We start from the raw sequence: 14,770 nt of genomic DNA on the forward strand, positions 1-14,770 counted from the left end.
TGGAGGGGACATGGTCAAGAGGTATCAAGGAAGTATAATCAATTGGACTTGGTGACCAAATGAATAGGGGGCATGAGGAAGAGGGTGCAGGCAGTGATGGCTCCCAAGTAACTGATGTGGACAGCTGGATACATGCCATCCAGAAATAAACACAGGAGGAGCATGTTTTCAGGGATGGGGGGGCGATGATATGGTCATTTGGGGATATACTGAGTTTTAGCTGTTTATGAAACATCTCCATGGAGCAGTCCTGTGGGAAACTGAGAATCTGAATTTCCTCATTCATCTTACAGCTCACAGCTTATTCTCAGTGTTACATATAGATAACCATCTGAATTTCAGTACTTACCAACTCACCTCCCTTAACTTAGGTATAAAATCCTCTGAAGACACAGGTACTCTAGCTTAGGCTAGTTATACCTTAAATGCTCTGGACTCTTCAGCCCTCCAGCTCTTACTTTAGAAACAGCAGTTAAGAGCACAGTCTTGGATCCATCCAGACTGCTGGCTCTGCAGCTTTACTTTAGATATGTTTAGGCAAGTAACCTCACATCACCAAACCTCAGTTGACTCATTTGTATAAATGTGAAAAAAGAAACTATCTGACCTCTGATGAAACCAAACACATCGACTTTATGTAAATAAAATGATGTCTATAGTGCCTTGCACATGGAATTGCTGTTGGCTGTGGGCAGGACTAATTTCTACTGCCACATTTTATAGCCTGGTACTGAAGTTAATCTTTCAGTCTTAGACTCTAACCCCCTGTACACATGAGCGAGAAGACAAATGGAGACAGCTGTAGCTCTTTGAAACACTTTACCATCCCTATCTTTTAAACGGGTGGGTTTTTTTTTTTTAATGAAAATAAGTATTTTCCTCTTTAGCTCTTTTCCTTACCATTGATTTTCTCAGATGGGGACATCTCATTGATTTGCCTACCCTAAGCTAAGCTATTCAACCAGAAGTCCATTGCAACCATCACTAGATTTAGATACTGCCTGTCTAAAACCATGATGATTTGACAGCCTTTACAGAATAGTGTTTTGAACAGAAAATTAAATGGGGGTCAGAATCAGCCCCAGATAGGCTTTCTCCCCCCTGAACACAGCTTTCTCCTTTTATTTTATTGTTTTATTAACAAAACACTTAGTAAATCACTTCGAACCATGTCCCAAACCTATATATTTTCTAAAACTACCGAATCAGGATTGAATTGACATTTCATCCAGCTTACGTCCCCAGCAGAACTTGGATGTCTTACTGGCAAAGCCATTGATCTACCATTTAGCATTATTGCTTTCAACAGAATTGGGGTGGGAGAAAAGAGGCTCGCCTCAGAAAAATCCATGAAAATGCTTCATTGCATCCACAGCCTTCTCTAAATTCATCATTTCCTTGTTATGTGCCAAATCGCAGAAGGAATATGATGCTTATCCCAAATTCATACAAAATAATTATTCAAACCTCTATCTGGTTTTTTTCAGAGATGCATTTGCCAAGGCTCTCATACCTAATGGAAGTCTCTCAAATGAATGGTCATCCAAACCACCTGGGCCTTGGCTCATTGCTGTTTCCTTTAACTAAATTGTGCCTGGCCACCTCAGCCCCTATTCTCTAAAGTTTTGGAGGGCTGAAACCCTATCTTTTATATATTTCCATCTCCACAATGTGGCACTGTAATCAGACGTGTGTTCAGGATTCATTGAATGAATTTCTGCATGAATGAGTGAATGCATGGGCTCTCCATCCATCACTGCATAATGGAATGTCTCTGGGAAATGCATTGCTAGGAAGAGTGATTGCTAAGGAAATGCCAACACCTCTCCCCACAGTTGGCCTCCCTGACCCCCTTGCCTCCCTCCCCATGCCCCGCCCTCTGTCAGTGCAAGCAGGATGGGCCCTCATAGGCAATGGAACTTCAGAACTGCAAACAGCCTCTGAGATTTTTTTTTTTTTTTTTTTTTTTGCCTCTGAGATTTTTAGAGAACATTATCAGTCTCAAAATTTCCAGAATGGTCTTTGGAGAAGACCTTTGTTCTTACCCCAATGAACAGAAAGTGGATTTTTGAGAGTTCCTAAACAAGATAATCCACAGACTCTCCTGCCTTTTACCTTGCCTGGATCCTGGATGCTTAAGGAAAAGTCGTGACACAGCCATTGAGGAAACAAGTGACCCCAAAGCCTTGAAGAGGAAATGACTCTCAACTTCTTATAGAAGTTGACTAAGGATTCTCCGAACTTGAAATTTAAGAATATGAACCTTCCTGTCCAACTTTATCTCAGAGTTTTTTGCAAGCTCAGAGGTAAATGGGCTCAGTTTCTTTAGGTTGTTTCTGGTCAGAAGGACAATCCAGAGCCAGGGAGCAGCAGGAAACCAATAGAGTACTAATCCCTCAAATGCTCTAGGTATTGAATCTCCAGTCTATCGTTTGATCCTCATAACAAACCTGTGAATGTAGGGCAGAAATTACAACTCCACCTGAAAATGGTCAGAGAAAAGTGGACTGACTTTCCTGAGGCCACTGAGTAGCAGAGTACAAGCTAGAACCTAAGCCTTCTGATTCCCAGCGTATGTATTGCACTGTTTAGTTCCCATGTAAATGACTAGTCTTCCAACCTGGAGCATCAACTCTCCCAAGAAAGGGCTTGTGTGTGTAATTCTCTTGTCTTCCCCCTGCGCCCTGTTGCCTAGCATGGGGCTCACCAAAATATAAGCACAATTGAGCTACCCCATTCTTAAACTTCGCTCCCAATCATCTTTCCCTCTTTTCCAGGTGGGTAGATGCAGTAGCAAACCTCATTTGGGGCGTCACCTGGGAGGCAAGCTCAGACAACTTTGGACGGTTCTCCTAGGTGTGCACCTTTTACCAGTTGCTGCTTTTTTTGCAAGCCAGTCAATGATCAAGTCACTGGTTTGATCTAGTTCACCCTTTCCTTTGATGGATGTACATAGCTTGAAAGGAACAATGGCTCAATCAGCTCCATTTGGGATTACTTAGAAATGGAAGCATCCTTTGCTCAATTGGTTAATCGGTAAGCGTTGACAGCCTTCACTTTTACCCCTTCAATACTTCCGAAGGTCTGCAGACAGGACCTGCTAGGCCCTTAGATGGGGGCAAAACCCCCATTGTCCTCTCAGAGGTTGGAACGGTGCTAGAAATCACCAAAAACTGTGAACTCTCTAAGAGTGGAAACCATGCCTCCATCATTGTAAACCTCATGGCTCCTGGCACAAAACAGGCACTCAGTAAATGCCATATAAATGAACCACTCCAAGCACATTCGAAAAGCAAGAAGGACTTGCCGAATGTCACACGATGAGCAGCTGTATATAAATAAATTCTCAACTCTGGCTTACCTTATGGTCCTTTTTCTAGAGAGTGCTAACATTTTTTAAAGGGCCTCTCCTGCCTTTACTCCAAAGAATGATTTAACAGTGGGAATTGCAGCTGGCTTAGGAGAGATAATAGATTGGCAGTTATCTCCCCCAGGTAGGACTGGATTTAATTGGAGGTTTCCTCTGAAGGAGTCACTAGTGATCATTTAGTGGGGACCATGTGTTGCCCATCTGTACTCATTCCACCCTTCAGAGACACGGATCCCCAGAAGTTGGGTCAAACTCCTGCTCTCTGTCATTTTGGCAGCACTTTCGGTTTGGCAATTGTTTCAGCATGTTTTGTGAGTGATTTCTCAGTATTACTCTAAGGGTTGGATTGTTGGTGTGTCTCTATTTCCCCGACAAGAAAAGGAGCAGACAGGTTACTTACTCCCTGGGACTTAATTAGCACCATAACTCATTGTCCTGGCTCATGGAAGGTCCTAAGTTGTCCCAAGAAGAGAAAACAAACAAACAAACAAACAAACAAAAACAGAAAAAAATTGCCCATACCTAACACATTGACTTTGAGGATGCCTTGATTTTTTCCAACAAAATCAGGAGGGTTGTTAACATCGCAGATGTAGACACCACTATCTGCTGGTTGCATATGTGAAATGGTGATAGATGCATTATCTGGACTGCTGGACCCTACAATTCGATCTTTAAATTGCCCGATGGCTACAGCTTGTCCACCTTCGGAATAGTAAATCTAGGACAGAAAAATGACAGAAATGAGAACTGGAGCATGTCCAGGGCTAAGATAAGCTACCCAGAAGCACCCACATCCCCACCCACCCCCTCCTGCACAGAACAGATCCCACGGTGAAGGGGGTGTGTCTCAACTCAGTCGGGTGCTTTAGCTTTCTCATACCTGTGCACAACCACCTCCTCATTTGTGTGCACAGCAGTTTTGTGATGTCATCAGAGCAGGGATGCATGCCTATCTTACAGATGATAAACAGCTGGAGTTGACAGGGTTCAACTGGTAAGCTTAGGCTAGATCAAGATGCTCACCTGATGAGTCTACCTGGAGGAAACTCACTGTATAAAACACAAATGCCTGATGGGAAAGCCAAAATCATCATTTTTCCTCACTTTATATAAGCTTTTAAAATTTGACTTTACTCAATGGGACTACGGGACTTTCTGATTTCCCTAAGAGAATATTCATACTCCTTTCATACACATGTACTCCTCTGGATAAGCAAACTTGGGTTTATCCTGTTTGTTAGAAGAGTAACATTTCAGAGCAGAGAGGCCCCTGAGAAATCATCTGGTCCCATCCTCTCATAGTGGCCTAGAAAATGCTTTGTCAATGACAGCTACTACCTTTCTGCCCATGTGGCAGGAGGTAGAACTGGAATTATTATTTCATTTAGACAAATAAGGGCACTCAAATCCAGAAAGATTAAATGATTCATCCAAAGTCACAGGATTAATTTATTATTATTATTATTATTATTAATTATTATTATTATTATTACTATTTGCCACACTCAAGGAAGATCTGGATTCTAGTCCCATCTCTATTAAGGATCATGAATAGTTAGATCAAAATGGCAACCATGGAGCAGCATGATGAGGTGAAAAGAGGTCTGGTCTTGGAGTCAGATGACCTGGGTTTTAGCCACAGCTCTGCCTCTGACTATGACAGAGTCAGGGAGTGTGGCCTCTGGTCATGCCTCCATGGCAACCTGCTTTGTGATAAGAAACAATGTGATTAACTCTCTCCAACCTTTCGTTTTCACATTACATCTGAACGAGGAGCCAAAGCAATGTCCTCCAAATTATGAGATGTATTCCCCAAGTATAGGTACATAAGCTGATTTTAAGTGGCACATAAATGAAAACTTATTAGAAAGACACATATCTAGTACATTGTGTCTGTGACTTCATGGATATTATTGTTTACAGTGACACTAAGGTAGATATTTTTAAATTTGTAAGAAACCAAGTCAGTATAGAAAACATTAAATAATGCTGCTGGTGAGGCACAATTATGACAAACATCATAAAGATGAGACATAAAGGCCTGAAGCTTGGGAGTCACCAAACTAGGTGATCCCCAAGGTTCCTTCATCATACACACACATCATACACACTTTGTTAGTTTCATATAAATGTGTGTAATTCAAATGATGGTTTATTATTCAATAAACTGATATTGCCCTAGTCTAGTGGAATTAATTAATGTTTTCATAGAATCTACTAAAAGGGCCTTATTCATTGAATTCACTCTCCTCCCTTTCTAGAGGAAACTGAAGCCCAAAGAGGTTAACACACACACACACACACACACACACACACACACACAAAGTTAACAATGGGGAAAGGTCTAGAACTCAGTTCTAATTCCTTGTCCGGTGTTCTTTATCTTTATAGGATAATGAGAGAGGAAAGCCAATTAGCAAACCAAAAGATATTGTCAAGATAAAATCAGATATATTCTCCATCAAATAGCAGGCCAATAAATCTTAAACTAAAGCAGAAAGGTAGATTTGGAGGGAAAATTCAAAGGCCATATTAAGGCGAAAAAAAAACTTGTCTCCCTCCTCCACTTCTGTAACATCAACTAACTTTCTTTCCTGCCCCAAATGAGGCATTTATAATTCATTTTGTCCATTCATGCCTGCTGAAGTCACAAACTTTTGCCCCAAAGGAGTCTTGTGGACCGATATGCTGGAAAGCCAATGTTAAGGAAAGGTAAGCAAATGGTCCAGGAGGAGGTTCAGCTCATCAAAGGTCTCTTGCCTTCATCTGAGTTGAAACTCAAGCTACCCAGGTTTCCATTTCACTAGCCAGCATGGGGCCTATTTACTTTCTTTTTTGGTAAGATTTTATTTATTTGAGAGAGATAAAGAGAAAGAGCAGGAGGAGGGGCAGATGGAGAGGGAGATGCAGGCTCCCTGTGGAGCAGGGAACCCCTGTGGGGCTCCATCCTGGAGGGGGGGGGGCAGGATCATGACCTGAACTGAAGGCAGATGCCTAAATCCTGAGCCACCCAGGTGCCCCCAGGCCTATTTACTTTCTAATCAACAATCTAAGATCCTATGGACTCTTAACTAGAACATAGCCTGCAGCCCATCAAGGAAGCCCTTTTACAACTTAAAGATCTGCCTGTTTCCACTGCTCCCAGGAAGATTGGAGGTAAGTCAGTTTGTTTTATACTGAGGCTTGGTGACATCACAGTAAGATCCAACACATCAGTCCTGTTTATGGTGTATAGTAAGTGCCAGGAGGTCTGGGAGAAAAGACCTTGCTTCTGCCGAGAGCAGGGAGCCAAGAGAATATGTTTTAGGCCAGGACTAGAACACGCCAAGAAGCCACTGTAAAAAAAAAGTCTCACAGTTGGTCATGAATCTAGAGGACATTAGCAGGTTAGTTATGAGGCCCTGGACTTGTAACTTCCCTATCAAAAGGATTTTCACCAACCCTTCTACCTCATTCCTCATACCATAGTACCCCCATGCATTTCGCCCTCTCACAAATAACACTAAAAGGTGCCAGGGATAAGAATGGAGGTAAAGCAGGTTAACAATGGACACCTAAAAGGGAAATGCCTTGGCCTGAGAAAGAAAGTCCCCAAGGCTAGCCAGCAGCCAGACACAGAGATGGAGGGACTTTCTGTTACGGGAAGTCCATGCTGTCACACTGTCCTTGTAAATAAGAAAAAGAGGGAGAGAGAGATAGAGAGAGAGAAATGTTTTCCTGAAACTGCTTATCTAATCACAGAGGAAGTACTGAAACATGGTTCCATTTTCCACAGAAGAATAACTCTTTGAAAAATCAAAATTGAACAATGGCCAAGGCTCAGCCCATGTCCTGTGAGGCTTGTACCTTTTCAAAGGAAGTATATTGTCAATTTAGAAATCAAAGCGATTGAGGTCCGCGAAAAGCTGTGGATGTTTGACAGGCCACATCCTTTGGGGGAGACAGGGTGGCAAATCTGCTTAAAGAATATCCATCCATGTGTCCCATTAAGGGGTACTTGTTAACTGTTTGCTTGGTAGTCTCCCTACTTCCCCTTGACCCCCCACTAAGGTCCTCTCTGCTCATCGAAGACGTCAGAGGCTGATATGTAGACTCATAATGACCCATTCATCATAAGACCCCCTTAGAAATCACTTGGTTTAGGGTTTCTAAGGCTGATGACACTTCAGGAGCCAGATGGGTATTAAAAATATGGGAAATAATGGCACCTGGGTGGCTCAGTGGTTGAGCATCTGCCTGGGGCTCAGGTCATGATCCCGGGGGTCCTGGAATCGAGTCCTGCATTGGGATCCCCACAGGGAGATGTCTCTGCCTCTCTCTGTTTGCTCCTCATGAATAAATAAATAAAATCTTAAAAGAAATATGGGAAATAGCTGAGAGGGGATGTTGGATGGTGGTAAGATCACAGAGGACAATGGGGCCTGTGGTGAACTGGAGGACCAGTACAAACGAGGCTTTCAAACTGTGGAAACAGACAACTAAAATACTGGGCTGGTCAACCAACATGAATCCACTGGCCAAATCGGACTTGGGGGGCCTTGAGTTTGCAACCTCTGATTCAACCTTCTATAACAGAACCCCAATAGAGGAAGTGATTTTTCCCCCAGGTCACACAATTGATAACCAGACCTCCTGATTCTCCCCAAACACCCGAAAATGGCACTCATCATCCTGCCTCCAGCAAGGAAGATGATTCCTAGGTAATGCTTCCCTGTTGGGGCCATTCGATCTCTCCCTCTGGCCTGACCCTTCTCCTGCCAACTGCTGCTACTCATTGGCATGATGTGCCCATGCCAAGTGTGTTTGCCACCTGAAGCCTTTGACATTTGCCAGCTGCAATAACAGCCTTTCTCCCTCCCACTGTGCCAAGTTCCTATTCACATGAGGCCGTGCAGCTGGGAGCCAGATTTGGTCAAAAAGATTTTTTTATTCCCCCTCAGCTTTGTGATACAGTTCTCTGACTTGAGGCTGGAACATAAACAAGAAGCGTTGAAAGAATTCAGTCTGCTTTCTGTTTGCATCTGAGTTGGAAATAGTAAACACATTTAGCCTCCAGATCTTTTGTGGGTTCCTTTTGGAAACGTGGAGGGTGTAGAAATCCACGACAGAGCACCCACCCATCCCTTCCCCTTTTCACTTTCATGCACTACCCAGAAAGGGGTGAGCCATGGGAGAGAAGGAGTGTGGAGTGGCAATGGTCTCAAGCCCTGCATTTTTCCTGGATCATCCTCGGGGATGGGGGGTTGCTGAGATTGCCCATGGAAGGGAAAGCACACCAAAAGAAAGATAACCCTGCCTTTAAACCACTCCCTTCCCAGCCTGCCACTTGCCTGAGATCCCTGCCAGTTGAACTGCTTCTTTTGAACAAAGGCATGGAAAAAGTCTATGTTTAATTTTTTTTTCCTTTGGAAGAGAGCAAAATCAACTATTACCAGTCCCTAGCACCTTAGCATTAGATTGATTTAACTGGTTTAGCAAGAATAGACACCTGAGGCCATGGGATATAGAATAGATGAACTTTGATAGGAGGGGTGGTGGGAAGGGAAGAACTTAGGAGTGTTTCTCAATACCAGTGACACTGCTATTTTGGGCAGGCCATGCTTTCTCCTGTGGGCTCATCCTACGTATTGAAAGATGTCTAGCATCTCTAGTCACCACCTACTAACTGCCAGTAGTGACTCTCATTTGTAACCATTACACCAACACCCCCCTAATTTTCAAATGCATGTGAGGAGATAATACCCCCCACCCTGCCAACATTTGGAAAGCATTTGATATAATGCTATCTGAAGAGGATGGGCTAGGTGTGGAGAATCTGAACAGCCAGAGAATATGAAGACACTAGGTTCTGGAAGAAAGTTGTCCACATTAAGAGTATGCTGGGGTGTTGAAAATAGCAAAGGGTTTCATCCACTATGGATGTCCTAGAAGAGTAAGTATTGTCTGCAAGACCCATGCTAAGTAGGATCAATGCCTATTCTGCTCATGGGGAGGTGAGGTCTCTTTAGTTCTACCAGTTATTGGCTGGGTGGAAAAGTAGAAAATTGGTGTCATCAGAGGGGCACCAAACCACCCAAAACTTCCATGCTAGTGTGCCTGTTCCAGAGCCTAGAGTCTTCAGCTGAGAGTCCCAGTTAAGGGACTGATCATCTGAAGCTGTCCTTGTCTTCCAAAAGGAGGGCTTCAGTAAGAGGAGGACCACACTAATAACTATATTGGCCCTCCTGGGCAGAAGACTTATGAGGTACTTATGCAGTCCCCATTCACCAAAGTAACCCCTTGGAGGAGATAGTCAATAAGCGATAACACCCCCTCCCCCGCCCCGGGGATTGAGAAACACTATGCCTTGGAGTCAACTGCTCCTTTTGGGGTAGGAAGAGAATATGAGCTTATAGCAAGAGTAGGCCTCTGCCCTGCTGAAGGCGGCAATAAGCCCCTGAGCCTTTTGAAGGAAGCTGAAAAGAATTCCAGACATGGGCATGAGAAGGCAAACTCAAGACTGTCTCAGTTTTGCCGGGAGCCTGTACTGATCTGGACTGTTACCAAACATGGACCATCCCATCCCACTCCTAAAGGTTGGTGCCTTTGCCCTAGATATTCCAAACAGTGAAGGGGTCCAGTAGTACACCAATAGGTGTTCTTACCTGAGAGGTCCAGCTACATCTTCCCCGAGCGTCTCTTGCATGCGCCATATTTAGACACTGACTGACTGCCTTTTCCTCCATACCCTCAGTATTGAGGCACGGGCTGTGCTGTGTTTGAGCAGAAATGGGTGGATCTGAGAGCTGATTACTACATGATATACTGCCACATCAACCCAGGAGCTGAATTGAATCATTCAGTGATCAGTCTGGCAACATCTTACTCCCATAAATCATAGAATCGTCTAACAGCACAGCAGTCTCTTTTTATCATCTCCAAAATATTCACCAGCCATCCCTAGATTAGCATACAACATGCTCTACAAAATCATGAATGCATGGAAGCACTCAAAGAAGAAACAAATTTGAAATAGAGGCCAAATCCCATTTTGAAAAATACCATTTCAACTGAAGATGTCTCCAAACTTCTTTGTTGAGCAGGCTCTCTGTTCAAGGATAGGAGCAGGCAGAGAAGTCTGACCCCTCCCTTCAGCCACAGGAACCTGGCAGGCAGTGAAGCAGGAAACTAATCCTGGGCCAGGATTCCCCCCACCCAAGCTCTGTCCCAGCTATTCAGCTATACTAAATGTCTTTTGTTGGGCTGGATTCCCTAGCACTCATGATGCAAGGGGTATGGATGCGATAGGGATTTTGCAAAATCCCCATTCTGTAAGTTATGATACTACTAATAATAGCTCACATTCATTGAGTGGTTACTATGTGGAAGGCTTTCCAGTGCTTTACAAGCATCATCTCATTTAATCTTCACAGTAAACCTCTGAGGTACGTAAGCAGCCCCATTACACAGATGAGAAAGGTCAACTGATTTTTTTTCTAAGGTCATCCAGTCAGCAAGTAAGTAGCTGAACAAAGAGTAGAACCAAAATCCATCAGGAGCTTCCCGCTGGTTCTCCAAAACTACTCATCTGGAAAAGCAGAGAGAGGCACATGACTGCAGCATACAGGGGAAAAGGAGAGGGACTCCAGTTCTCTAGAGGTAGGTTGGACCTAAGGATGGTTGAAATAGGGATCTTGATGGGGTAAGCTGAAGCAAGATGGAAACAGAGAAAGAAGAGAAACTGTGACTTTTTGGAGGTAGCTTTCACTGTCTCTAAGCCAAGAGCTAGACCCCCTCTACACTATCTTCTACACAGCTGAGGCACAGGCATAACAAAAATCTCAAGCACTTGGAGAAGCATCTAAAATGTTCTAAGATCAAGAAGCATGTTCTCACTGAATCAGTGGCTCAGTGCAAAGGAGCACCTTTGATCTGGACATCCCAAAAGCCTAGATACCTTAAATTACTTGCCCTGCCTGTACCTGACATTATGAAGAATGAGGCAAGTGGCAAGTAAATAAGCTACTCAATGAATACACATTTGTTAATAAAGCTCATTTCTGAAATGCCTCTAACAGACGTTCTGAGCTCAAGCCATATTCCATTCAATCACCTACACCTTCTGTGTATCTCCAGGTCTAGAAAAACCTCATTGCTGGTCATGAGATCCTTCTGCCCTGCATCCTTCAATTCATACCTACATGGTTCAACCAAGGGATGGGCTTGTAAATTCCAGTGTCAGAGGAGGCATAAAGAGCAGTTCGTATTTTTGAACTCAGATTGTTCTGGCCTCACTTCTTGGCAGTTGAAGACATCTGGATTTGAGTACCATGCATAAAAAAATAGCTCAAAATATATTGGCAAGGCCTCTCTAATTTCAGCCTCTAATTTCTAATGGCAAAATGGGAAGGACTTCAAGCCTACAGACCAAGAATACACTGAGAAGACTATTAGGGAAACTGAATTTTAAAAAGGAAGAAAGTTCATGTGATTACTGCCATCCACAATCTAAGAGAGCAACCTGCAAAGGGATGATTTCTTGGTTGATTGCAATCTACAATCTGGGTCAGGGCATCTAGGTGACAAACAGTGGTATAATCACTGTTGCTGCTGCTGCTGATGATGATTAAGATGATAATGGTATTTACAAGGGAGAAAACTTATAGGTCTTTATATTTTTCCCAAGTGTTTTCACATGCAGTGTGTCAGGTGATTCCCCATGAGATATGTAGAAGAGTGTCAGTGTTCCACCATGTGTTGAAGAGAAGGACAGTGATTCAGACACCTGTCTGAGGTAACCAATGCTGAGCAAAAATGTCAAACACTGACGAGAGGGTGGCCCTAATGAAATCACCCCTTGAACGGTGTTTCCTGCTACAAAAGTGTTCAGGATCTCTAGTAAAGAGAGGACCTAGCACCTCCAAAGGACCAGACATGCCTGAAATGACACTGGCCAAGGTGTGGCTCCTCCAAGCTAGCACCTTCCTTCATCTCTACCCTCTGTCTGTCCTTAAACCTCCTCTAGCCCACTCAACTCGCTCTCCATTTTTCTACTAATCAAAACCCCAATTCAACAACATTCCAAATATTCTAAACCATACTGACTTGTTTCTTCTCTGAACTTCTTGTTTTGTTTTTTTTTATAATAAATTTATTTTTTATTGGTGTTCAATTTGCCAACATACAGAATAACACCCTGTGCTCAACCTGTCAAGTGCCCCCCTCAGTGCCCATCATCCATTCACCCCCACCCCCCGCCCTCCTCCCCTTCCACCACCCCTAGTTTGTTTCCCAGAGTTAGGAGTCTTTATGTTCGGTCTCCCTTTCTGATATTTCCTACCCATTTCTTCTCCCTTCCCTTCTATTCCCTTTCACTATTATTTATATTCCCCAAATGTATGAGAACATATAATGTTTGTCCTTCTCCGACTGACTCATTTCACTCAGCATAATACCCTTCAGTTCCATCCATGTTGAAGCAAATGGTGGGTTTTTGTTATTTTTAATGGCTGAGTAATATTCCATTGTATACATAGACTACGTCTTCTTTATCCATTCATCTTTCGATGGACACCGAGGCTCCTTCCACAGTTTGGCTATTGTGGACATTGCTGCTAGAAACATCGGGGTGCAGGTGTCTCGGCGTTTCATTGCATCTGTATCTGGGGTAAATCCCCAACAGTGCAGTTGCTGAGTCGTAGGGCAGGTCTATTTTTTAACACTTTGAGGAACCTCCACACGGTTTTCCAGAGTGGCTGTACCAGTTCACATTCCCACCAACAGTGTAAGAGGGTTCCCGTTTCTCCACATCCTCTCCAACATTTGTGGTTTCCTGTCTTGTTAATTTTCCCCATTCTCACTGGTGTGAGGTGGTATCTCATTGTGGTTTTGATTTGTATTTCCCTGATGGCAAGTGATGCAGAGCATTTTCTCATGTGTGTGTTGGCCATGTCTATGTCTTCCTCTGTGAGATTTCTGTTCATGTCTTTTGCCCATTTCATGATTGGATTCTTTGTTTCTTAGGTGTTGAGTTTAATAAGTTCTTTATAGATCTTGGAAACTAGCCCTTTATCTGTTATGTCATTTGTAAATATCTTCTCCCATTCTGTAGGTTGTCTTTGAGTTTTGTTGACTGTATCCTTTGCTGTGCAAAAGCTTCTTATCTTGATGAAGTCCCAATAGTTCATTTTTGCTTTTGTTTCTTTTGCCTTCATGGATGTATCTTGCAAGAAGTTAGTGTGGCCGAGTTCAAAAAGGGTGTTGCCTGTATTCTCCTCTAGGATTTTGATGGAGTCTTATCTCACATTTAGATCTTTCATCCATTTTGAGTTTATCTTTGTGTATGGTGAAAGAGAGTGGTCTAGTTTCATTCTTCTGCATGTGGATGTCCAATTTTCCCAGCACCATTTATTGAAGAGACTGTCTTTCTTCCAGTGGAGAGTCGTTCCTCCTTTACCGAATATTAGTTGACCATAAAGTTGAGGGTCCACTTCTGGATTCTCTATTCTGTTCCACTGATCTATGTGTCTGTTTTTGTGCCAGTACCACACTGTCCTGATGACCACAGCTTTGTAGTACAACCTGAAATCTGGCATTGTGATGCCCCCAGCTATGGTTTTCTTTTTTAAAATTCCCCTAGCTATTCGGGGTCTTTTCTGATTCCACACAAATCTTAAAATAATTTGTTCTAACTCTCTAAAGAAAGTCCATGGTATTTTGACAGGGATTGCATTAAACGTGTAAATTGCCCTGGGTAACATTGACATTTTCACAATATTAATTCTTCCAATCCATGAGCATGGAATATTTTTCCATCTCTTTGTGTCTTCCTCAATTTCTTTCAGAAGCGTTCTATAGTTTTTAGGGTATAGATCCTTGACCTCTTTGGTTAGGTTTATTCCTAGGTATCTTATGATTTTGGGTGCAATTGTAAATGGGATTGACTCCTTAATTTCTCTTTCTTCAGTATTACTGTTAGTGTATAGAAATGCCACTGACTTCTGGGCATTGATTTTGTATCCTGCCACACTGCCAAATTGCTGTGTGAGTTCTAGCAATCTTGGGGTGGAGTCTTTTGGGTTTTCTATGTAGAGTATCATGTCATCGGTGAAGAGGGAGAGTTTGACTTCTTTGCCAATTTGAATGCCTTTAATGTCTTTGTTGTCTGATTACTGAGGCTAGGACTTCCAGTACTATGTTGAATAGCACTGGTGAGAGTGGACATCCCTGTCTTGCTCCTGATCTTAGGGGAAAGGCTCCCAGTGCTTCCCCATTGAGAATGATATTTGCTGTGGGCTTTTGGTAGATGGCTTTTAAGATGTTGAGGAATGTTCCCTCTATCCCTACACTCTGAAGAGTTTTGATCAGGAATGGATGCTGTATTTTGTCAAATGCTTTCTCTGCATCTAATGAGAGGAT

General features: G+C 43.0%; 1 protein-coding gene across 3 annotated transcripts in view; it reads right to left on the reverse strand.

Moving 5' to 3' along the window:
- The window catches only part of VSIG1 (V-set and immunoglobulin domain containing 1), a 43,953-nt gene that overhangs the window by 8,398 nt on the left and 20,785 nt on the right, over window positions 1–14,770 (reverse strand). For 2 of the 3 annotated variants that reach the window (XM_072816866.1, XM_072816867.1), the window contains 2 exons: window positions 10,018–10,125; window positions 3,893–4,091 (listed from right to left, as the gene is read on the reverse strand). In XM_072816866.1, coding sequence (XP_072672967.1) covers window positions 3,893–4,091; window positions 10,018–10,125 — 307 coding nt within the window. The remainder of the gene's footprint in view (window positions 1–3,892; window positions 4,092–10,017; window positions 10,126–14,770) is intronic. The other variant, XM_072816868.1, reaches the window with a different exon arrangement.

Source organism: Canis lupus, chromosome X, assembly GCF_048164855.1.
Source record: "Canis lupus baileyi chromosome X, mCanLup2.hap1, whole genome shotgun sequence".
NCBI classification, from domain to species: Eukaryota; Metazoa; Chordata; class Mammalia; order Carnivora; family Canidae; genus Canis; species Canis lupus.